Source organism: Mauremys mutica, chromosome 10 (assembly GCF_020497125.1).
Source record: "Mauremys mutica isolate MM-2020 ecotype Southern chromosome 10, ASM2049712v1, whole genome shotgun sequence".
In the NCBI taxonomy this organism is placed as follows: domain Eukaryota; kingdom Metazoa; phylum Chordata; order Testudines; family Geoemydidae; genus Mauremys; species Mauremys mutica.
Genome location: NC_059081.1, coordinates 38,321,013 through 38,345,785, shown reverse-complemented (window position 1 = coordinate 38,345,785; position 24,773 = coordinate 38,321,013). Strand labels below are relative to the sequence as shown.

At 40.5% G+C, this 24,773-nt stretch overlaps 1 protein-coding gene across 2 annotated transcripts in view; it reads right to left on the bottom strand.

Annotated features, from left to right (window-relative positions):
• ERICH2 (glutamate rich 2) overlaps positions 1 to 24,773 on the bottom strand; it is a 39,309-nt gene that overhangs the window by 12,951 nt on the left and 1,585 nt on the right. Inside the window, exons 3-9 of one of the 2 annotated variants that reach the window (XM_045032867.1) lie at positions 23,039 to 23,072; positions 18,896 to 18,932; positions 12,850 to 12,883; positions 12,518 to 12,566; positions 12,238 to 12,274; positions 9,182 to 9,271; positions 8,021 to 8,115 (exon numbers count right to left, since the gene is read on the bottom strand). In XM_045032867.1, the coding sequence (XP_044888802.1) occupies positions 8,021 to 8,115; positions 9,182 to 9,271; positions 12,238 to 12,274; positions 12,518 to 12,566; positions 12,850 to 12,883; positions 18,896 to 18,932; positions 23,039 to 23,072 (376 nt within the window). The remainder of the gene's footprint in view (positions 1 to 8,020; positions 8,116 to 9,181; positions 9,272 to 12,237; positions 12,275 to 12,517; positions 12,567 to 12,849; positions 12,884 to 18,895; positions 18,933 to 23,038; positions 23,073 to 24,773) is intronic. The other variant, XM_045032868.1, reaches the window with a different exon arrangement.

Sequence of the window (24,773 nt, the reverse complement as noted above, 5' to 3'; positions counted from 1 at the left end):
AGCATTAGTAAGTTACACCATTCCTCTAGTGAAGAGGAGTATACAGCCTGGCAATTTTGAAAAAGCTGCTGCCTTGGCCTGAAACACCATGGTGTGGAGGGTGTTTTTATTATTATATTATTATTATTATTAAAGATAAAAGCTCTCGTCCAGCACAAATACAATGGAACAGTCCACAGAGGCTTAAGTGCATGAGATGATATCTCTTTTCCCCAAGAGGTATTAGAAAGTCCAGTTAATCAAATGATCTACTGGCTGAACATATAGGTGCTTTAGAATGAAAAGAAATAAGAATTGTGATTGAATGCACATTCAAATAAGCACATCTACATGTATGTCCAATGTGAATGAAATTATTTTACAAGGACTTATTCACTAATGAGGGAATTCAGTTCTCAGGTCTCATATATAGACTCTATACGTTGAAATGAACACACAGATTAGTGCCTAATCTTTTGAGTTTAAAATCAGTGAGAGGTAAATAAAGGTTGCTGGTCTTGGCTGAGTCCTAATGGGTATTTGTTCACATCACTGAACCATGGCCTAATGGAGTTCAGCTGACAGCCTTTCCTGCAAAGTCCCAAGATTGAAATAAGGAGGCATGAGCTACTGGCAGACTAGGTGGCAAAGCTTAGATTGTGCCTGCTTGCAATATATGCCCTTCTTTAGCCAAATCTCTCAGCTTAAATACATAAACTACAAGCTAATGTGTTTGAGGAAAAGTACTATGAAACTGTGGTAACAGGTCTGATAAAGTTTTCTGAGATTTCAAATTAACAAAGTGCAGAAACATATACAACCACACGTCCTGTTGAAGTCAATGCAAAGACTCTAATTGACTTCAGTGGGTTCTGAATCAGGATCATAAAAGCAGTATGGGTTCTGGTAAGAAAATTTTACCTCAGCTGTAATACCATTCTTTCAGCTAAATATTCCGAAAGAAGAGTCATTGTACTGATGGTGCTTATAACAACGTTTGATCTGCTGGAAGCCAAAAATGCAGTATATTTTTGTTTTACAGAACAAGAGTCTTATAGGGACATCAATTGTACCAATGTTATCCTTAAGAGGTTCTCCTATAGAGCAATCTAGCTAACAGCAGGTGTCACAGAACGAAGTAATAAGGAAGAAAAATGAAAGCTGAAGAAAAGACAACTTCTAATTAGAAAAAAAAACAACCCATGGAATGCATAAAGTTCATGAATACCCATAGTTTGTTATGGAGGGTGGGGGCAGTTGCTGCTCCATTATTAAGGCTGAGCTGTTTTGCACTTAAATCAGAGATTCAACTGCTTATGTATATAAAACATTGTGTATCCTAACCAAATTTACCAGCACTTACTCTTTGATTATAGAATTAATTTACATTCCTTTGATAATTAATTTAGGAATTAAAATTAAATTTAAAGATAAGAAATTCAGCACCTGCTGCCAGACTTTTTGTCCCAAATGATCTTATGAACAGAATAATGCATATTTTTCAAAATTTCCCCTATGGTTTACTTACTGAAATTGTCAGTGTGTGTAGGCTACATTTGAAAAAATGTTTTTTTAATATTAATGGTCATTTCCCCCTGTGATACACTGTTCCTCAAAATAGCACCCTGTAATCCCCATGTTCATCATTCATATATGGTTGTGATATTTCATACAAAGCATGTCATGTAAGATATATTAAAGGTTATGATCTCCTGAAACCCATGGTTCTGTCAAAATATGTATATTGTTAGTGTGTATGAAGTCATGAGACTTTGCTGTATGGTTGTCATTAAAATATATTGTAAGTTTGGGAGTCCTCCACTGCTAGTTCTCCAGTGACAACAAAGGAGGTGATCCACAGCCTGGTGGCTGTTAAATGACCATTAATCCGCAAGGGAAATGTAAACAAGGGATTTATAATGCTGTAAGAGAGTTGCACAAGCACCTCAGGCAATGGGGGATTGCTCACCACTGTGACTCAGCAAGGCCCACCAGGACATATCTGGGCTAGTATTTTCCAGGCACATGGACTGAGGGTATAAAATAAAGGACAGTGGCATCTTGCTTTTTACCTTTTCTCCTCCCCGACCTAGGCTGGAAGCAACAAGAATGCTGAGAAGACAAAGACTTGAACTGAGGAGACTGGTCCCAGGCTTAAATGGAAAGTCTGTGTATTAAGTACTGTAAACTGCGACATCAAGTGGGGTGAGAAAAACTGCTTGATCCAAATACTGCTCAGTCTAATAAGATTCAAAATTTAGACTGCATGCTTACCTTTTATTGTCTTTGGTAATTATCTCTGACCTTTCATGCCTACCACTTATAATCACTTAAAATCTATCTTTCTGTAGTCAACAAATCTGTTTTATATTTTACCTAAAACAGTGTGTTTTGGTAGAAGTGCTTGGGAAATCTCAGCTCAGTTTACAAAAGCTAATGTGTGGCCTCTCCATATTGACGGAGGGGCAGACTAGGTAATGAACTTACACTAGTCAGGCTTCTGACCAGGGCTGGATGGTACAGTTCTGGGTAAAAGGCTGGGGGCTTGGGAGATCTGCTGGTGCCTTTCTCTGTCTGATTCATGAATGGCTTAGGGAGCAGTCATGCAATTTAGCTGGGCGTCAGGCTCCACAAGCTGTTGTACTGAGTGATAACAGCGCCTGGAGGGGTTTGCGGCTTGTCACTAGCAAAGCACTGCGAGAAAGAGCTCAGACGGGAGAGTTAAGGGGGAACAGCAGTACCCCAGTTCCAGGTTGTACCCCAGGGATCCCATCACACACCCCAATTATTCCTCATAACAAGAAATTTCTTCTTCAGCGCTGTGGAAGAAAAATATTCTTCTACAGAGAATTCCATAAACTGTACTCTTTCAAAAATGGCTGCACTATTCTCAATGGGATTGAAGCCATAGGCTGCCCTCAGGTGGCCATTTTGACATAGGCATCTATCTCCCATTGTTCTCAAATGGGGCTGAGACTGTATCTATACAGGACTGAGGCTGTGTCTACACTGCCCTACAGTTTGGACGAAAAGGAGTATGACCAGCCAAAAGTGCTGCAATGTAACTCCCCCATGTGGACACTGTGGGTGCAAACTAAAAGGTTCCTAACTTGTATTAATGTAGTCCTCTTTGAAAAGTCCAAACTCTGAGGCAGCATACACAAACTCTAAGTGTTCCTCTCTACCTCCTAACAGCTCAGGGCCACCAGCTGAAGGCAGGTTGGCTTCACTCTCACTCAGCATAAGAAGATGCACTGACCATTTTGAAAGAGAGCAATTTTTTAGGTATTTCTCTGAAGGACAAGATATTATGCACAAGCCTCTGCTGACAAATGAATATTCAGTTATGAAATACAATGGCAAAAAGTGACCTTTAATGCTACATATTTATTTTCAAGATCTACCCAGCAAGAGGGCAGGAGTGAAAAGGGAACCATGTTTGTGTGCAAGTAGGCACACATGTAAGCAGAGGGAGGGAGAAATGGGTGTATGCACATATGCAGAGGAACGTAGAGAAGTAGAAGAGGAGGGGGAATTTGGAGGATAGGAAGAAGAAGGAAACTGTGATGTAATTCCCCACTTGCTTTTAGTTATTCCGGTGAAACAAAGCGGCTGTAGACACAGTTTAACTGGCCAGGATGCTCTGGCTGCATCATAGTACTGCAGACTAGAGTAAAGCAATCAGGACATACTAGTGCATCTGGCTATAAAAAGTTAAAATTGTTAAAAAAATATTTAAAGCTGGTAATTCTAATGATTTGAAGATATGAAGTCTCACACAGCATTATCTTTGAGTTTCTTGGTTGGAGTTAATGTATGGAATTTAAAAAACAAAACCAGACATTCCTGAAAAAATTATATTAAATAGGTTAAGAGTATATATCAGTAATTTAGGGTAAGATACATTAAAGGATGTTGTAATTATTCCCAACCAAATTGTTGTAAATCCAGGAAATTCAGAGTTAAAAGTTAAATTTAACAGAAAGCCAAACATGTTAAGTTATGGAATGCAGTTAGGGCACCTCAATTCTGCCCTGTAGTGACACCACGAGAGAGAGAGAGAGAGAGAGAGAGAGAGAGAGAGAGAGAGAGAGAGTGTGTGTGTGTGTGAAATCTAGAATGTCTTTAAAAGTCAGTTTAATATAATCTAAGATCACTGACACTAAAATGCCTTAATAGCATGCATATAGTTGTTGCACAGAGCCACTGAAGGGCAGAACTAGCTTGTCTGGGAATGCTGTTAGGGTCTGATCCAAAGCCTATTGAAGGTAATGGGAATCTGTTGACTTCAGAGGACTTTGGCTCAGGCCCCAAGACAGAACAAGATCTCTTAAACTTTATCCTGGGGTTAGCTCACCAACCATCCCAGTTTCTATTGCTGACTGCAGCTCCATAGAATCTTTCAGTAGTCTTCTCGCCAGGTTTTAGAGAGTTTCAAGTTTGCATCAACTTAGTTCTTTATTAACTAGCCTTGACTTAACTATGACATCATATGCTAGCTCATAAAAGGGAGTATAAGTACTGGCAGAGCAACTGTATATTAATCACCAAGATTCCCTTAAAGGGAAGTAAAACTGTGCTACATACTATGTCAATTATTAATATTTGATATGGAATTGAAATGCTGGTAAAAAGCAACTTTAACACTAAGAACTCTAACAAGTAAACAGTGATCAGTTTTCAAGGTTAACACTTTCTGTCAGGCACCTTTGAAAAAAAGTCAAATTATCATGCCAAAATGGCTTCTTCCAACAACAATCATGTGAGAGCTGATGAGGATGCAAATGTAGGCTGAGTCTTGTGTTGTGTGGCTATACCTTCAAAGGAACATTTGGAAAAATAAGTGTAACAGTAGCATAAACAGAAACCCAAACTTGTTTACACAAGAGAAACTATTACAATAGTGAATGTCTTTAAAATATATAGGTCATTCTATGAGAATGTGTCATATGCTCTCAAAAGGGATGTCTGTAAACATCTTCGTTTGCTTGCCTGAGATTGATGAACAGGCTAACACCTTGGAACATCAAAAGGATCACTGACTAAAACTTTGGGGATTGGAGATACCTGAGGAGGAAGGATGGATGGATGACAGTTATCTGGAGCGGAAAGACTGTTTCACTGCCAACCTGCTCAGCAAAAGCAGCAGAGGAGAAAGAGAGAAGTTCACCAGAGAGGATGTAATGTCCTTAAATTGTACCTACCTATGTTGTTTAGAAATTAAGAATAAGTATGTTATGCAGGCTGTTTCTTTGGAGTTAAACTGGATTTTCTCTCTCTCTCTCTACTTAATATATTTTATTTTTGATCAGACCAATTGAGTCATGTTTTACAGTATGTCTTTGAAAGGAAGGCAACATTTTGACAAAGTGCCACCCAATGACTGGTTGGCTGATGACAAGAAATGGCAGGAATAGGTTACACTTACTAGTAACTGATTTCACTTTGTTTAGTTTTTATATTACAGCAGTTGCACTGGTAGCAACAGCTATAGTTAATATTATAAAACAGTTCCCTTTATAAACTAGGGATTTCTACTCTTGGTTTCTAATTTTACTCCTTTACAATGTTTATTTCAGGCTACTTTAGTGCCTTGTAACTTTCTACAAAAAATATCTTGTATAGGTCTATTTAAACTAACTGCATACATCTGAGCAGACATTATTTCATTAGAAAGAGATTAGAACTGAAGTTTTTTAAAATCTATTTTTTGCATCCTATGTTCCCATTCTGTATAACCACACTATAAAAGGCTGCTTACTGTGCTGCCACTGCAGCCAAGAAATGAGGCTTGCAGAACCTGAGCAGAAAGTGAAACAGCTTGTAATTTACAGAGGACAATGTGAACAGGATATCAACTCCACTGAAAGAATCATTAAAAGAACTTTGCTATTTTGTAAGGTTTACTTTATATTTTTAAAAATAGACTTACAATTATAATACATATTTTCTTGGTTGATTCTAGATTATACCGAAAACCTGAATTGCTAGCTTAGCATTTAGTGAACAGCACGATGGATCTATTTTTAATGGCCCATATACCCTACAAGCATAGTGCTGGCACATAGTTCTCTGCCACAGTTAGTGGTGTCTGTGTTATAACACTGTTTTACTGCTAGAGTGGAGCTAGAGTAGATCTGTAACCATGCTGAGAAACAGTATTTTAACAGTATTCCCTACTGACCTTAAAGATTTCCCATATTATTTCCCTTTATTTAAAAAAAACAAAACAAAAAACAAACAAAACAAAAAACAAAAAAAACCCAGAAAAAATGTAAGTTATGGGTCCCAACAGCAATATTAATACAGTCACATTGCTGGAATCTTAACTTTTGCACATCTTGACTTCTTGTATTTCTAACTATGCAACCTTAACATTACTTTAACATTATATGGTATTTTATTAAATGTTATTTTGATTAATTTATTTTGTTTTTTTAGTGCCTGAAGTGTCTGTAGAGGATTGGAAGCAATTTATAAACCTTGGGCCAAATTGTGCCTGGCCCTGATATGAGTGTACAGCATGTGCAATTGCGCACATACATAACCCCCTTGCCCACCCTAAATCAAGACTTGTCTACAGTTACAGTGCTGCAGCAGCGGGTGCAGCTGCGCAGCTGTAGCACTTAGTGAACACGCTGCCTATGCCAACAGGAGACCTTCCATTGGCACAGGTACTTCACCTCCCAAAGAGGCAGCTGCTATGTTGATGCGAGAAGCCCTCCTGTTGACATACTATCTACACTGAGAGTTAGGTCGGGAAAATCCACATCCCTAAGTGACATAATTATACCAACATAAATTTGTAGTGTAGACCAGGGCTAAAGACAAAGCAGAAATCAGTCCCTTTCCTCACAGCTCTGACCCCAAAACACAGAGTAGCTGGCTGCAGGAGGAAAAGATAGATGCACCCGAAGAAGAGCAATAGCAAGAGGTGCAGCCTCTGCATTCCCCAAAGACAGAAGGTCACCAGTGCTCCTTTCGGGGTAGTGTGGCTGAGATCTACCCCTTATTGTAGGCTGTGTCTAAAAGGTACAAATTAAGCCTCAGACTCCTACACTTTTCCCATACCAATCTCCTAAGCAAAAAACATTTTTTGAAATAATAAAAGGCAACTCTGAATAAAAAAATATTTGCATGGAGAATTGTCAGGGATTCAGAGATACGTTTCACTTGAACCAGCCAACCAATGACTTCTGATTTGATACTATCTGTCCTAGCTTCACTGATTGTTGTTTCATGATGTAGTTTGTGTAAATCAATTTTTAATTACTCATCTGTATAAAATTCTATAAAATTAAAACAAACAAGGGATTAAAAATGCAGTCTGTTATTGTGCAATTAATGTTATTTCCAAAAGACAGAGGATAATATATGGTATTCTATGAAGACATTTATTAAACAAAAGAAAAATCTACACAACCTAATGTGGAGTTTCCTTTGTAGAATCACTTTACATGTGGTCAAGTCTTCTTGTATGCAATACAATATTACTGAAGTAAACAGAGTTCTAGAAGTTCAGAACCTCCAACGTCAGATAATATATTGTACATGCTCTATGATGGCACGTGCTGTTCTGTTGTGTCATAGCCATGAAACTATAGCCCTTTTTCAATCTAACTGAGAACAGTGTCTTCTATGAACACTGTAGATATTCTTTAGAGTCTTCTTAGATAAAACTAAAATTTTCTTTTTGCTATTTTATAATGTATTATCTTCCTCCGCTCCTGAATCAGGAGAGATCAGACTAAAAAAGATGGTTTCCACAGTGTGATGTATAAGCTATAGGCAAGCACTTCAGACAGTTAACCACTGATCAAAACCATAGCAATGTCTCCATCAAACCAGATACACATAAGGCCTAAGATATCACATTCAGTCCTTACAAGAAAATCCTATTCTTTCCACAATCATGCAGCACATAAACTAATATCACTTTATAATCTCTACTCCTTACACATTTGTTACTCATTTTTTTGGGGATGTGGCTGGTTGAATAAGAGACCTATCTGTAACTCAGTGAAGAAAGTGCAAATCTTACCTGTAGTTTCTTGTATGTAGTGGGGTGATCTTAAATTAGTCTCCTGAATCCTAGATGAATTTTTCTTTTTTATAGTTTTTGCAGAAGCATCCCATCTTCATGTTGGATATTATTTACAGTAAAAAAAAAAAAGCATCATAAAAAGACTAAAAATAACATCTCCAGGTTAAGCCAATTTTTACAGAGATGTAACACCAGCAGCACCAAAATAATAAGCCAGATATGATAACTCTGTCATAATTAATAACTGCTTCTTATGGAAAAGTGATTTGCTTGCAGGATGACTGTGCACTTTTTGAAGGACATGATGGATATTTCTAGACATATGATTTATTCCTTAATTGATGATGAGATTAAGAATTCTCCAAATCAAAATGATAAATTAACAAAAGGGAGCGAAGTAAATTTAGTTACTATTTCTCTTCTGCCATGGCTTCCCCACAGCAGCAGGAGCTTCAGCTGTCATCCCAAGAAGTCTTCTTCCACTGTCTTAGACTTCCAGGGACTTTACTACAGCCATTTTGTTTTAAGATAATTAATCCAAGGACAACCTGGAGCTCAGTTTGGTTCTCCAACAAAAAAATATAAGGTCGATTCAGGTTTGGTATAGTAGGGCTTTTTGGTAGCCATGTCAGTAGCTTCTCCAGTGCTGTGTTTTTACATTGCTTAGTGTTTACACTGCACTGTTTAATGTTTTCTGATTATTCTCTGGCATCTCAGGATACTATTTGCCCAGCTCACTCTTGGCACTGACAATCCACGCTGGCTGCAATCATCTGAGCTGCCTAACCAATGCCGGTGCTACCAGCATACTTTTGTCTTGCCTATACACAAAACCAACCTAGGCTTCGTATTAGAATTTTTGTCCTTCTGATGTGCATCCCCCCAAATCTTGCTAGTTCCCAGCCCAAGGAAGCGGTCATTAACTTGTGATGGTGGACACAGGGCCATTTGATACTCATTTTAGCAAGATTTACAGCCCAGCATTTCCTCCCAGTGACCATAAATCCATCCTCCTCTGTCAGAGTGCTCCTGACTGGCCAGTACCTGAAGCATTAATCGAAAGGGTTAAAATTATTTATCTAAAAGGCACAAAGTTAATATTTTAATAGCCCATTTTTCTTAAATGCACCTAGTGAGCTACAAAGATATAAGACTTACTTTTCAAAAGTTGATTTAGCTGCACATAATGAGATTTGTTTTGTTGGAATATAAACTTTGTTTGTAGATTCTGGTCCACATCCATGCTGCCTTAGTTTAAATTAAAATGGTTTTTCACATAAAGAAACACAAATCAAATATTGCCATTAACTGCAATATAATTATGTTCATTCCATTGATACTTGTGAACTTGTGGCTATCCAAGATTAGTACCATCTGCCCTTTGCCCCATCAGCATGATTAAGTCAGTGAACATATGAAGCTCCCAGCTAACTGAGTGCCAACTTCATTATTTATCTTCATTTTTATTTCAGAAAATAGAAACTCCAGTAGACACCATTGAACAAATAATGACAGATTGTTCATTGGAAAAAAGTATTTTCTCCAGTTACAAAGTCTGAGGGAATGTTTGTCTAGTACCTCCTATTACCTTTCAAAAGCTCTCTGATTACCTTTCAAAATCCCAAACACTTTTAAAATCCAATTACATTAGCTCACATAGGTGATAAAAGCTACTCAGACATGGAATACAACAAAAAAATCCATGGACAGATGGAGTTTAATATCTATTCCTCAACAATATTGATATAGACAGTTTACAACTAAAAACAAGAATTAAACTGAATAAGGCGCTCTTGGATTTAAATAATACAGTATTACTTAGTTTTGAGAAAATGAGAGTAGATGCATGCAAATGGAGAAAATGCAACATATGTTGCCTGTACAAACTATATATTGGCATATCTTATATATGATATAACTCCTATATACCTTGGATCATTAGCCTGAAGTTGTCTTTAACTAATGCTTTTGCTTAAGAATCTAGACCAAATTTCCAAACGTGATTTTAAGTGCCCAACTTGAACCACTTAAAAAGGTGTCTGATATTCAAAGAGCAGGTGCTTAATACTTTCTGAAAAATCAGGCTCCTTTAAAGTGTCTTAAAGTGGGCATCCAAAAATCACTTTTGCAAATTCATACCATACAAAACGTAAGAAGGCCTATACATAATTGATTAGGAACAGGCCTTTCTAGTGAGTGGGAATGAATCAAATGCAATATAGCAGCTAACTCCTATTTTCTCCTTTTAATTAAATATTAAAATAAGTTCTATGCCTGTGATTACTACTACAGGTACTAACCAGTTTACACTGATTGTTCAAGACCATTATAATAAATTTCTATTAATTTAAGATGACTTTTCAAAAAGAACTTTTTGGAAGATTCACCAGATAAAGTCTACATGGAACTGAATGAGAAGAAATAAATAGATCGCATCTGGAGGTTCTCATATCTTTTATACCCATTTTCCAACACAGGAAACAAGCAGCTGTGAACTGACTTTTGAAAATGTACAGGTAATTCTTCCAACTGTGTTGGGTGCTACAGAGTACCCTTAACTGAATAAGAGTTTTCAAACTTCAGTAAAAATATGGAGACAGTCTCAACATACTTATACCAACTAGGGGTTACATATTCATATAATAAATACCTCCATTCAATTAACTGCCTGTAATAAAGCTCAGGGCTAGAAAAAGAGACAATACCCATTCTTATAACATAATTACTCTTTTACAAGAGATGAATATTCCAAATTTTTTATATTGATTTAGTGATTTATTTACACATTGTAATGAATTGCAGTTATATTTTACATAATGATTGTTCGGGGGCGGGGGGGAAAATCACAAATGGAATTTATTCCAATTCCAGCAATGAAAAAACCCTAGTAACTAAAGCAATTTTATAGAGTCATATGGTAAGAGAAGTATCATAACATCAAGAGTAGTCCACTTGGCAAGAATTTTAAGACCAAGTATTAAAAAGTGGCTTTAAAAAATTGCATCGACAAGCTTTTCCATACCCAGGCAAAATTTACTGGTTTATTTCTATTATTTATTATTTTGCAATTTCCAGGTAAATTATATTTGTGTGAAAACTGAGAGGTCAAAAGTCCAGCTACTTACTACCTACCAGATTAAACATGCAAATACAGTTTGCATGCACAGAAATATTTGTGAAAATGCATATAACCAGGAACAAGAGCTCCCTTTTAACAATTTGACTCATTTAGTCTTTGGAGTTACTCCAAGTTTACATTTGTGTAAATTAGATAAAAAAAACTGGCACCCCAAGTTGAGTTTTACTGACATGACAGATAAAGCAAGGAAAGATATTTTGGAGCAATCTTGGATAATCACCAGAGGCCAAATTTTCAGACAGCCTTTAACAAGAATATTCACATTTTTTCATGCATACCCTTTCATGTGTACAAAATTTACACTCCAAATTTACAAACCACTTCTAAAAAAATGTAACCTTAGATCATTTACTGTACTGCCACACCTGCCTTTTGACTGCTTACATGGATGAAGGGATCTTGTCATGATGCATGATCCTGTTCCATTGAAGTTGATGGGATGTTTCTATGGACTTTTATAGGAGCAGTCTAAGAGCCATGGTAACTTATTTTGGAAACAATTTCACATTTTTCACTTAACCTTATAAGAATCTTAAATATAGTGGTTGATATTTTCAAAGAAATTCAGATCATTCAGGGCCTGAACTTGCACTCATTAAGGCTAATGGCAAAGCTCTTGCTGACTTCTGTGATACAGGATCTGGCCCTTAGATAAATCTTCCATTAATTTTAATCAATATTTCTAATTTTAGTTTATACATGAATTCTATTATTATTTTCAAACAAAAAGATTATGCACAACAGAAAATGTTTTCATAGTTTCTGAAAATGTTATGTAAGTATATTCTACAACAGTAAAAACATCAAACTGAAAGAAAATAACTATTCAATAACTCAAAATGTAAAGGCCTTAATTTAAAAATATGTACTTCTACAATATCATCAAGATTTAAATTCTATTTTAAATACCCCATCTAAATAGCAATGGTGCCAACTGAGCCATAGGTTAAAGTGTTAATCCATGCATTTCCAGCCTTTCAAAATTAATTGGGTAACAAATGATTTCATTATCTAGCTCTAATTGCTTAAAAAGGCATGTAATAGATCAGCTGCAAAACCAAAGAGATCATCTTACCGTGGCATTGTTTGAATTGGTTCAATAACCACTTCTTCTAAAAAACAAATGAACAACAGCTGTTTAAAGTTCTGATATACTTAGTACAAATTCTGATTTTCAATTCTAAATTTTCTTTGACTGTGACAGATGTAAATTGTTTCAAAGTTGCAATTAAAATTTGCACTGCTAAACAACTCAAAAACTTGCTTACTGGATTTTTTTAAATCAGGGAAAGCTAGCATATAATAAAAAAAAAGGTGGATCCCCCCCAATACTAAATCATTATTAGGTCACTTACCTTTTGGACCAAACACATGTAATCTGCCATTTTGTCCATTCTTTTGGTCCTAAAATAACAACAATAGTAACATTAAAAATGAAAACCATTGTAATTACTTAAGATACCCATCCCGCATTAATGAGGGTTCTTGCAGTGATGCAAATTCCCAGTAACTTCAACAGAATTCCACACCAGGATTCAGAATTGGAGGTTTGAAATTTCTTCACCACACATACGAAAATTTCAAACAGCAGTAGCTATTGTTTTTCAATAACAATAGCGAAATAAAGAACAAAACACATCAATTGCCCATGAAAGAGATGCTGATCATATGGAAAATTAAATCTTACCTTTATGGCATCTGTTCTTTCTAAACAGTTCTGCCTAGTAGAAAACACAGACATTTGTATGAACACATATTCCTTGAACACTGGAATTTCAGTTTGTTCAAGTGGACATGTGGTAGCAAAACAAAATAAAATAAATCTAGAAGGCACCGAATTCTTACACACCTGCAATTACTGCAAACAATTACTTAATCTGGACTCTAAGGTCTGACAGAACAAAAAATACCCAGGCCTTTTCCCGGGTTTGGACAAGCCCTGGATACTGGCTTTGGCATTAGGGCCCACACTAGAAAGAATTATAACCAGATTTACGATCTGATTCAGCAAAGCACTTAAACACATGCTGAAGTCCATCCCCTATTCTGTAAATCCCTTATGTTTTTACTATTGAGCTCACTAGGACTTAAATATGTACCGTATTGTTCCGAGTATAGGCCGCTCCTGATTATAAGCCTCACCCTTAAAGTTTGGTGCTATTTTAAAAAAATTAAATTTTTAACTTTTTTTAACAAAGAAAATATACACATTAGTAGAACAGTAAAACAGTATTTTATGTAATGAATAGGAAGACATGTACCAGTATTTTTAACACTTTTAACACTTTTGGTAGTCCTGCTTTTGAGGGCATATGTTACATACTCAGAAATATTGAAAACTATTTTGTAGTTATACTGTAAATAAAGAAGGGAAAAGGAATGGACAACAAGGAGACTGATGGGAACAGTTCTCACCCTCTCCCCTGCACAACAATCAACAACATTAGCAAATGTTCTTAGGGTTAGGAATCATGCCCCCCCCCGAACTCCTGACCCATCCAACCCCCCGCGTTCCTTGACACCTCCCCCCACCCCAGGGACCCCTGCCCCATCCAACCACCCCTTCTCTTTGTCCCCTGACAGCCCCTGGAACCCTTGCCCCTGACTGCCTCCATCCCCTGATCCTTTCTAACTGTCCCCCCAGGACCCTTGCCCCTATTCAATCCCCCTGTTCCCTGCCCTCTGACCCCCCCAACCCCTATCCACCCCCCACCCCGAACTCCCCTGCCCTCTCTCCAACACCCCCTCCCTGCCCCCTTACTGCGCTGCCTGGATGTGGCTGGCGGCACTACAGTCCGGCCGCGGCTGGAGCTAGGAGCCCCGGGATGCTGGGCCGGGGCAGGAGTCACGCGGCCGGAGCCCGGAGCTGGAGGATGTGGCGGGAGCCGGACGGCCAGAGCCAGGTAGCTGGCCGGCCAGAGTAGGGCAGCCGGGAAGGGATGCGGTGCCGGGTCCGGAGCCGGGCGGCAGGGGACGGGGACGGGCGATGTGGCGCCGGGCGACGCGCGGCCGGGGACGGCGCCGGGCGACGCGCGGCCGGGGCTGGCGCCGGGCGACGCGCGGCCGGGCAGGGCCGCCCAGAGAATTCCGGGGGCCCAGGGTCTTCGGCGGGGGGGGGGCCCTTCCATTCTGGGACCTGCCACCAAAGTGTCCCGAAGACCCACCGCGGGGCGCCCCCGCCGCCGAATTACCGCCGAAGCGGGACCCGCCGCTGAAGTGCAGCCCGGTCTTTGGCGGTAATTCGGCGGCGGGAGGCCCCGCCGCGGGTCTTCGGGGCACTTCGGCGGCGGGTCCTGGAACGGAAGGGCCCCCCGCCGCCGAATTACCGCCGAAGACCGGGCTGCACTTCAGCGACGGGTCCCGCTTGGGCGGTAACTCACCAGGTTACCCCCCCCCCCCCGCAGGCGAAGACCAGGAGCAGAGGAAGCTCCTGCGCCTGGCCCCGCAAGAGTTTTCCGGGCCCCCCGGAGCGAGTGAAGGACACCGCTCCGGGGGCCCCGAAAAACTCTCGTGGGGGCCCCTGCTGGGCCCGGGGGCAAATTGCCCCCTTCCCCCCCCCCCGCCCGGGCGGCCCTGAGGCCGGGGCCGGCGGAGGCGGGTACACGGGGCTGGAGCCGGGCGGCGGGGGAGGCGGGGACGTGGCCGGGGTGGAGCCGGGTGGCAGGGGAGGCGGGGACGTGGCCGGAGGAGGCGGGCCTGGGGCCGGGGCGGGGATGTGGCCGGGGCTGGAGCCGAGCGGTGCGAGGCCGGGGCCGGCGGGTACGCGGGGCCGGCGGTGGGGGTGGCGGAGACACGGCTGGGGCAGCCCAGAGCCCTTTGAGTCCCGGCCGCGGCTGGGATTTAAAGGGCTCTGAGCTCCCCGCCGCGGCGGGCAGCCCAGAGCCCTCTGATTCCCTGCCGCGGCTGGGATTTAAAAGGCTCTGGGCTCCCCGCCGCGGCGGGCAGCCCAGAGCCCTCTGATTCCCCGCTGCGGCTGGGATTTAAAGGGCTCTGGGCTCCCCGCCGCGGCGGGCAGCCCAGAGCCCTCTGAGTCCCGGCCGCAGCTGGGATTTAAAGGGCTCTGGGCTCCCCGCCACGGCGGGCAGCCCAGAGCGCTCTGATTCCCCGCCGCGGCGGGCAGCCCAGAGCGCTCTGATTCCCCGCCGCGGCGGGCAGCCCAGAGCGCTCTGATTCCCCGCCGCGGCGGGCAGCCCAGAGCGCTCTGATTCCCCGCCGCGGCGGGCAGCCCAGAGCGCTCTGATTCCCCGCCGCGGCTGGGATTTAAAGGGCTCTGGGCTCCCCGCCGCAGCGGGCACCCCAGAGCGCTCTGATTCCCGGCCGCGGCTGGGATTTAAAGGGCTCTGGGCTCCCCGCCGCGGCGGGCAGCCCAGAGCGCTCTGATTCCCGGCCGCGGCTGGGATTTAAAGGGCTCTGGGCTCCCCGCCGCGGCGGGCAGCCCAGAGCGCTCTGATTCCCCGCCGCGGCTGGGATTTAAAGGGCTCTGGGCTCCCCGCCGCGGCGGGCAGCCCAGAGCGCTCTGATTCCCGCCGCGGCTGGGATTGAAAGTATTTTTATTGGTTTTTTTTTTTCAAGATCCCGATTATAGGCCGCACCCCTAATTTAAAGACTTAAATTAGGGGAAAAAAGTGCGGCCTATACTCGGGACAATACGGTATTTAAGAGCTTTGCTGAATTGGAATATTAGTAGTACCAATCAATTTCAGCTGCAATGGTATTATTAATATTGTAAATAAGCTATTTAGTGTAGACAGGGAACAGGCGTTTTCAATATGATTTCAGAAAACCTTGTTTCTCCAATGTGAGCCAACTTTCCTCCGTATAGGTTAGCCCTTATCTAAGCTAGGACTTTTTATACTGTGTAGCACCAGTATACCACCACACAGCAATGATGTAGCCAGGTTCAGGCATTTTAATCCACAGAGTGATTTTTTTTAAAGCGTCCAATTTACGCCAGTCTTTTCACCATTAGAGAGTCATTAAAATAAACTTGCCATGCCCTGCACTCTACAACATAGGCACCAACTTTCCCCAGCACCAGTGGGTGCTCGCGTCCCCTTGCCCCCGGCCCCAACTCCATCCTTTCCCCTCCCCTGCTCCGCTCCCATTCCAACCCCTTCCCCAAAGTCCCAACTCCACTCCCTCCCTGCCCCTATTGGACCCCTTCTCCAAATCCCGCCCTGGCCTCGCCTCTTCCCCGAGGGCACCGTATTCCCCCTCTTCCCCCCAGCTGCACAAAATAGCTGTTTCATGGTGCAAGTGCTGGGAGCTAGAAGGAAAAAGCGGGCGTGCGGCACACTCAGGGAAGAAGGTGGAGTGGAGGTGGAGGTGAGGGGGGGTGGGCAGGGAGCTGCCAGTGGGTGCAGAGCACACACCAATTTTTCCCCGTGGGTGCTGCAGCCCCAGAGCAGCCACAGAGTCGGCGTCTATGCTCTACGACTCCTTATTCTGGGTCCATATAGTCATCTTTTTTCTCCATTCCTATTAAAGCCATGTGGTTGGACCTACACATGAAAATTACTCCAGAACTAGCTGGGGAGACATATCTTTGGTCTCTATTAATGGCTAAGAATATTTCTTTAAGCTTCTTTACATTTCTAAAACTTATCTCAGAGATAACAGGTGGCAGACAGCTCCTGTTCATTACACTACCGGGGATGGGGCTGGAGGGAGGAGGGCACAAGAGGAGTCAAATAATGTTCCTTCTGTCTGGCATCAAGAACAAATATATACAACACTCTATTCCTATGAAAGCTTGCATGGCATTCTATTGCTGACAAATAGAGGAGATAGCTCGCAGATTCAGGAGCAGCCTCTGGAGCCGTGCAACACAGAAAGGTCAGAGAATTATTGTGGGCCAGAAGCAGGGTGGATTTGATTTAAATCAAATTGATTTAAATCACTTGTCAGGAAGACTCAATTTAATCATTGTTTTCTACATAAAAATGCATTCTTGTTGTTATTATAACCTTAACACATATACTTCACAACTCAGAGATAGATATAGGTTTCATTTTTAGAAGGTACACACTATATATTTTAAAACAGTGATTTTGAAAACTTTTCAGATTAGTTTTACAGCTATATCAGAAAATGAATGATTGGTTATTTCATTTGCCAAAGGTAACTGAAGAGATATTTAGGAAGTCATTGAGAGGTGAGCTATCTCCAGTTCAACAGGTTAATCATTAATATTGGGAGGCTTTTCTTGCCATGCTGTATTAGGAGGAGAACATCACCAGACAGACATTTAAATTATTTTATTTAACTAAAACAACAATGTTAAGTATTCTGGATTTTTTTCCTTCAACAGCAAACATATAATATTTTAACAAAACAAGCATATGTCTCTCGCTTCTCACATTTATCTCCAGACTTCTCCTTGTCCAGATCTATTCCGCCCCCAACAATCTTCTATTCATTGAACTTTTTGAAACTTTGCACTTTTAGAGAGAGGTAAGGGATTGACTCTGTGTACACAAATTTGCAGAGCGATAATAGAGTTGAGGTCTGTTATTTCTCACCTCTATATATTATTTATTTATTTAAAAACATTTTTGCTGTTAACAAGCATGTTACCTCTGGAGACACAAATCCACAGTTTGAGAACTGCAAAACTAAGCATCTCTGATGGTATTTCTAGACTGAGCACTGAGTCCCATTGAGTAGATAGAAAGATTAACCTAAATAATCTATACAGAAGCCTGTGGAACCCCATAAAATTGGGTCCCTAATCCATGAACTGTTAGAAGTCATTTACAACTTTTCTTAAACATTACATGAATATATTGTCTCATACTATAGAATTAGAATTTATAATCTCTATTCCATGATGCCATATCTTTGTGCTATAATGTGTCTTAATTAAAACTATCTTTAGATAGGTTTTTTTCTCAAAAAGCATTTTATCAAAAAAATCCGATTTAAATATTTATAAAAAAAGCATTGCTTTTTAACCATCCTGGCCAGAAGCCACCTTGATAGGGACTTAATCAATATGGGACAGTCTCAAAATGTTTTAAAAAATAGAAGAAAAAAGTCTCCTTTGGGCCGGGAACAAGCATGAGTTAACTGAAAAGATGCTTACTGGTAGTTCTGGTTGAGAAAAATGTATCACTAGCACAAATCTATAATATTCAAAGTACAATATGTGAATTTAACTGTTAAGGAAGTGCTTGAAAATATGACATTTTACAGTCATATCACAACAATTATAATAAATGCTATATTTAACCTTTTTTATCTTTCACGATGTGCCCTTTTTGTATTAAAATTTTGATTTGACCACTAGGCATGACTCCTCTTGTGCGTGATCAATTTAATGCAATAGAAGAACCTTTAATATATGAAGTGATAGTTGAATGTAACACTTTGCATTGTATCATTGTTTTATTTGTTTACTGTGATTTGCAATCTATTTTTTATATATCATGGTTTTGGTACAAACTTCCAAAACCTAAAGAAGGAAGCTTTTTGGCCTCAAAGATTGCATATTATTATATACTGAGCCAATGAAAACTCATTTCACTTACTTTTAAATACATATAAAGGAAAGACTAGACCAATAAATGGTGGATGTGGGAGGCCATCAGCAGATCGCCTTGACTGTTCCTCCGCCACCAGGTCTCCCCAAATTCACACAACTCACATTCTTTTACAGCTTGCCTCACACAACAGAAAACTTCTGGAAATTTTTTGGGGCCAAGACTGTGTCTTTCTTTTCTATATTTTCTTACCTTGACATTGTCAAGCAGGCTTCTAGAATAAATCCATCTAAACAGAAAGATGCACATGATGTATTAAGCACAACAGAGAACAGACCGTGTTTTCTTAAAGTGCATATTTTTTTATTCACAATTAGTTCATTATCAAAGTATACAGTTAATGTTGGGCTGTCAAAGTTTCTATATATTTACCAAAGTAGATTGCACTTGAGAATTATTAGCGAGCTTATGAGAAAATGGTTTATAAAAGCAGACAACAGAAAATTTTTGAAGCACTGGGGGGGAGGGATAGCTCAGTGGTTTGAGCATTGGCCTGCTAAACCCAGGGTTGTGAGTTCAATCCTTGAGGGGGCCATTTGGGGATTGATCCTGCTTTAAGCAGGGGTTTGGACTAGAGGATCTCTTGAGGTCCCTTCCAACCCTAATAATCTATGATTCTATGATTTCAAAACACTGAGCTATTAATGGATGGCTAAGATGTCAGTTTATAAATTACATTAGTACTTTTCACATTAGATATTAATTTTCTTCTTGACATTACCTGGGTGTTCAAAAAACAATGCCATTTTTAAAATGTTTCTGTATTATCTGTCTTCTTTGCCTTTATATATGGAGGACTTGTAAATGTTATATAGAACAGACTTAGTGTTGGTGATATGAGAGTAACTCTAGAACAGGGGTTCTCAGACTTCTGTAGTGGTGACCCCTTTCACACAGCAAGCCTCTGAGTGCAACCCCCCTTATACATTAAAAACACTTTTTCATATATTTAACACCATTATAAATGCTGGAGGCAAAGCGAGGTTTGGGGTGGAGGCTGACAGCTCGCGACCCCCCATGTAATAACCTCATGGCCCCTTGAGGGGTCCCGACCCCCAGTTTGAGAACCCCTGCTCTAGAATCTTTTCTTTGTACATTCCCTTTTTGATATCAAACTATTGTAAAATATAATTTTAAAAAATTAAATTACAATTTTCTTAGTTTCATTATAATTCAGTTGGTAGCACTCATCCTTAGACCAGAAGACTGTGGGCCCAAATTTCATACTAGAATTAGGGCTTATAACCAGCGCTGAAAATGCAATTAAGGATACTGTAGCTCTGATGAGACATAAAACCGAGGTCCATATTGTCTGTATCACATGGCTATCCAAGTGGAAGATAATCATTCACACAGAACTTTTAGAGTCAAGGATAAATCCCATGGTCTTGTCAACATTCCCTTCCTCAGTTATAAAACAGTCTAAGTGTACAGTATAAGGTAATATGAATCTTTGTTGAGTGCATAATGGTCACTAATTTTTCTTGTTCTGCATAATGTTATTGTAAAACAATTTGGGTGCATAAAGCCAATTTATATTCAGTTCTTCTGGAAAGTTTAAAGACCAAATCATGCTACTATATAATCAATGGCAAATTCCCATTGACATCACTCAGAGGAGACCTAAAGTATTTTTCACAAGGTACATTTATTCAGTAGACTAAAGGGGATTTTTAAAATATTGTGAAGTCCTGTTATTCTGTATGGTCTTCCTTCCTTTCTAAAGATTTTAGAACTATTCGTTCATTAACACTCTCCTGTGAATGAATTTAGATCAAATTTAGAAAACAGCCAGGAAGAGATATATATATTTGAAATGTGAAATACTGTAGTACTTTAGAGTAACATCTACCTAAGCATACTCAATGAAGTACCTGGTCATCAATTGCATTTGCTCAACGGCTTTCTGTATATTCCAAATATGTTATACCGAACCACTGACTCTATGCTGAAAGGATAGAGCATGCATGGTGTAGACTATCTAACATTGAATTCATCAACTGCCAAAAGAGGATATTTTAACAACCTTTTTTCCTTCTGAATAATTATAAACCAGAAATAGAGCCAGTTTTCTTTATAAAAAATTGTGTGTATCATTATATAAATAAATACAGACAATTAAAAACCCTTAAGGATCACTGAACCAAAAAAACTAAAGCAAGATGACTTTATAAATGTAAGAGGTATGTGCAATTAACTGAATAAATACAGATTGTTAGACAATTAATTTCCAAAGTTTGCATATGGTACATGGAGTTTCAGTTTTATGACACAGCCAGTTGTGCAGTACAGTTTCAAAGGCCCAGATGGAGGAAGGGACATAGGTGCTACAATGCTCAGCATTGCAACACCTAAATTCTAGGCTTCTAGAAACATCACAAGAACAGCACTGCGATCCACAAAGCCTGAGGTAGGCGCCTAAGCTCCTATACAATGAATGGGGAGAGATAGGAACCTTAGACTGTGATCTACAAAGCCAGCATACTAGGTGAGGAGCCACCGAAGCCAGCCAATAGGCAACATCAACCAGATGTGTGCTAAAACCTGTCCCGATTATGGAGATAGGTGCCTAAGTCTAGGGTGCAGGGAGGTGCCTATCTCTGCTTGCAATCCACAAACCAGGGAAGACAAGCATTCGGATGCCTAAATCACATGCGGGGGCCCAATCTGGTAGACTTACTTAGAGACTACCAGCTGGCTCGGACCAGGGGCGGCTCTAGACATTTCGCCGCCCCAAGCACAGCGGCATGCCACAGGGGGCGCTCTGCCGGTCACCGGTCCCGCGGCTCCAGTGGACCTCCTGCAGGCGTGCCTGTGGAGGGTCCGCTGGTCCCGCGGCTTCGGTGGAGCTGCGGGACCAGCGGACCCTCCGCAGGCACGCCTGCGGGAGGTCCACCGGAGCCGCGGGACCAGCGGACCCTCCGCAGGCATGCTGCCGAAGGCACCCTGCCTGCCGCCCTCCTGGTGACCGGCAGAGCGCCCCATGCGGCATGCCGCCCCAAGCACGCGCTTGGCGTGCTGGGGCCTGGAGCCGCCCCTGGATTGGACCCTTCAGGCCAGAGGGAGGAGAAAGAAGACCACCTCCCTTACTCCCTTTTGCCTAGCGGATAGGATACTCACCCAGGATGTGGGAGGCCCTCAGTTCAAGTCCACCCTCCTTCTGAGTAGAAGTGATTTGAACAGATGTGTGTTATGAAATATTCCAATGTGGATCTCCCTCAAATCTTGCCTGTTGAAGTTGTGCCACTTAAATAATTAATTTAATCCAATTAAATAATTAAAGAATTAAATATTAATTGGGCCAGTGAAAGAATTACAATGCCTCATGGCTAGGGCAGTCACCTGAGAGGTGGACAATCCCTGTTCAAATCCACTGTCCCCCTCAGCATGAGAGGGGACTATGTGAATAGTCTATCCACTATGCTAAAGTTTATAAGGGAAGTCCTCCTCCTCCAACCCCAACTCCTGGCTGTTTTGTGTGAACTCACCTGAGGGGCCAGATCTGTTAGGTGGCTTCTGACCATGCCTACCGGATCAGGTCCCCACACACAACTTAGGCAGCTGAATGACTATCTTCCCCAGTTTGTGACTTGCTCTGGGACTTAGGCAGGAGATATGCACCCAAGTAATTAAAGCATGCGCACTGAAGCCTGACTCAAGGAGGAAATGGGCGCCCAGCTAACTAGTGAGACTGCAGCACACATGCCCAGTGATAAAAGCTTAGGTGCTGAATGAGTTGAGGCACCTACAGAGTTAGAAGGCAATTGAGCAGGAGTTTTATGGATAATAGTGGTGCCTGAAAATGTGACTTAATTGCTTAAGTACCATCATGGATCACACCCAAATTCATGATCTGAATTTATGTTTTTACCGTGAGGAGAGGTGTTGAAAAGATTTCCCTTCATTTTTAATTTGGAACTTGGGAACAGGACTGGGAATTCTCATATGTATTTCCATACTAGGTCTCTAAGCTTGTTAGCAGATTCTTACTCCTTGGTGTGTGTAATTTCCTGGAAAGCAGAGATGTGAATTACATAATTCACAGGGTAACACCACTAGGTAGATCCATATCACTACACTGTTATTAGCTTTGAAAAAGTGTGACTGTGGTCACTCTGAAAGACAAGCTGCAAATATGAGGGACGTTTCTTTAAAAAAAAGAAAAATAAAGCTTAAATTTGAGAAATTAAAAACGGATGGATGAAAAAATATGCTTACTTATGATTTTATAATCAAATATAATAGCTACAGTTTTTTTAATTCGAATGTTGGAAATAATAACATAATTCTTCACTTTAAAAAAAACTGTATTAATTGATAACTTATAACAAGTACCATCTGGTCCAACCACTTCCAGCATTCCAGAGACCTGAAAAAATTGACAGGAAAATAATTAAAGTTATCATTAAGAATTTTTTTTATAGGGACAGTAAACAAATTTGTTAGCTGCATCTCGATATTCATCCAACAGATAATTCTTCAAAATGCTCTTTTAAATGGAATCAGTTAGTCTGTTATATGATATAAACTTTCTATATGCTACAAATTGTGTGATTGCATACCATGGATAGATGTCTGCAATTTTTCTTCTGACTCAAAAATATAACTATTTGTGAAAGGGATTGACATTAAGTATATAAAAATATACTCCTGTGACATACAACACAGAATAATGACAAAAACCAGAAGAGCTATTTCCTAACTGTACGCTAAGCAGCTACAAAAATCCCAATTCCATATAATGACAGTAAAAAAGGATCAGCTCTCCAACTCCTTAACTGGTAGTGTTTGTGGATCCCTGGGAGCCCAATGCCTCTCTCCCCTACTTACTAGTATGGGTTTTTGTGCTCCCCGTTTTGAAGAAGGGTTCTATTTGGCCAGTTGTATTTCTGTTGTATTTGGTCACTGGTGTAACAGAGTGGAGAATCATACACAGTGAAAGAAATCACAGGGAAAAAAAAGTTGACAGTAGACTTCTTGACATTTTTATACACACCCTTCTGAAAGGAGAATTTAGCACTAAATTCATCAGATAATTACGTGATTGTACATCTATGTTTTTCTAAACAAAATCATGTGAATTCAGTGCTCATGAAAACCAGTGAAAGAGGACTTCAGTCTCCAGGGCTGTCAGTCTGGGACAATGTCAATAAAAGCTTTCCTACATTGCCCTGCCAATCTGCCACTAATCTGATTTGAATGAACCATCTCTCTGGGTTGGAGGGTAATGAGTCTTCATGTCCATTTAGTCCTTGGCTTTACTGCTGAAACTAATAGCAATTATGGTATTTTTAGAGTATGGATACTTTTTCACTAGAAGCCAGACTAAGAACATCAAACTCATCTCATGCAGCCATCAGATGGTAACTTCTCAACCACTAAGAACATGAGCTGTAATGGACTGACGCTGTAGACATGAACATTTCTGTACCTCAGTACCAGTGACCAGTGCCAGCCAAAATGTTTTAAATATGCATATTATGGAACTTACCAAATCCTATAGTCTACAGTGTAAATATGTACTTAGGTTCATAAAAAATTGCTAAGAATTTTTTTCTTATAGAAATTAAGCACCTTTACAAAGGTTACCACTCACATTAACAACTTTTACCTTTGTTTTAATATACAAAAGAGGGATGGCAGTGAAATCGAGACTATTCACATGTCAGATTATATTTTAAACTAAATTAGCTTTCAAGTTATACAAGCATATTTTTATATGCTTTTGAAACCAGCAAACCCATATATTTCATTCTCAGCTTTTAAAAGTTTTCTGTTAACAAAGGAAAAAATAGCTTCTTTAGACTTGGTATACTAAATTTCTGCCTAGGTGTAGAGGAGATTTTACAGAAAATTTACAAAGTCCTGAAAAATAGGGTTTTATAATGGAAGTGCTGACACAATCTTAACTCTCAACAACATGAACTGTGATGATATAATATAGATACTAACAACAAAATTAGCCCTAACAAGACACTGAAATAAAAATGTCTTGATGTCAAGAGGCTTTCACCAAAGAGATACTGATTACTATATGCACATCTGAGATATGAAGGATATTTGCATCAAG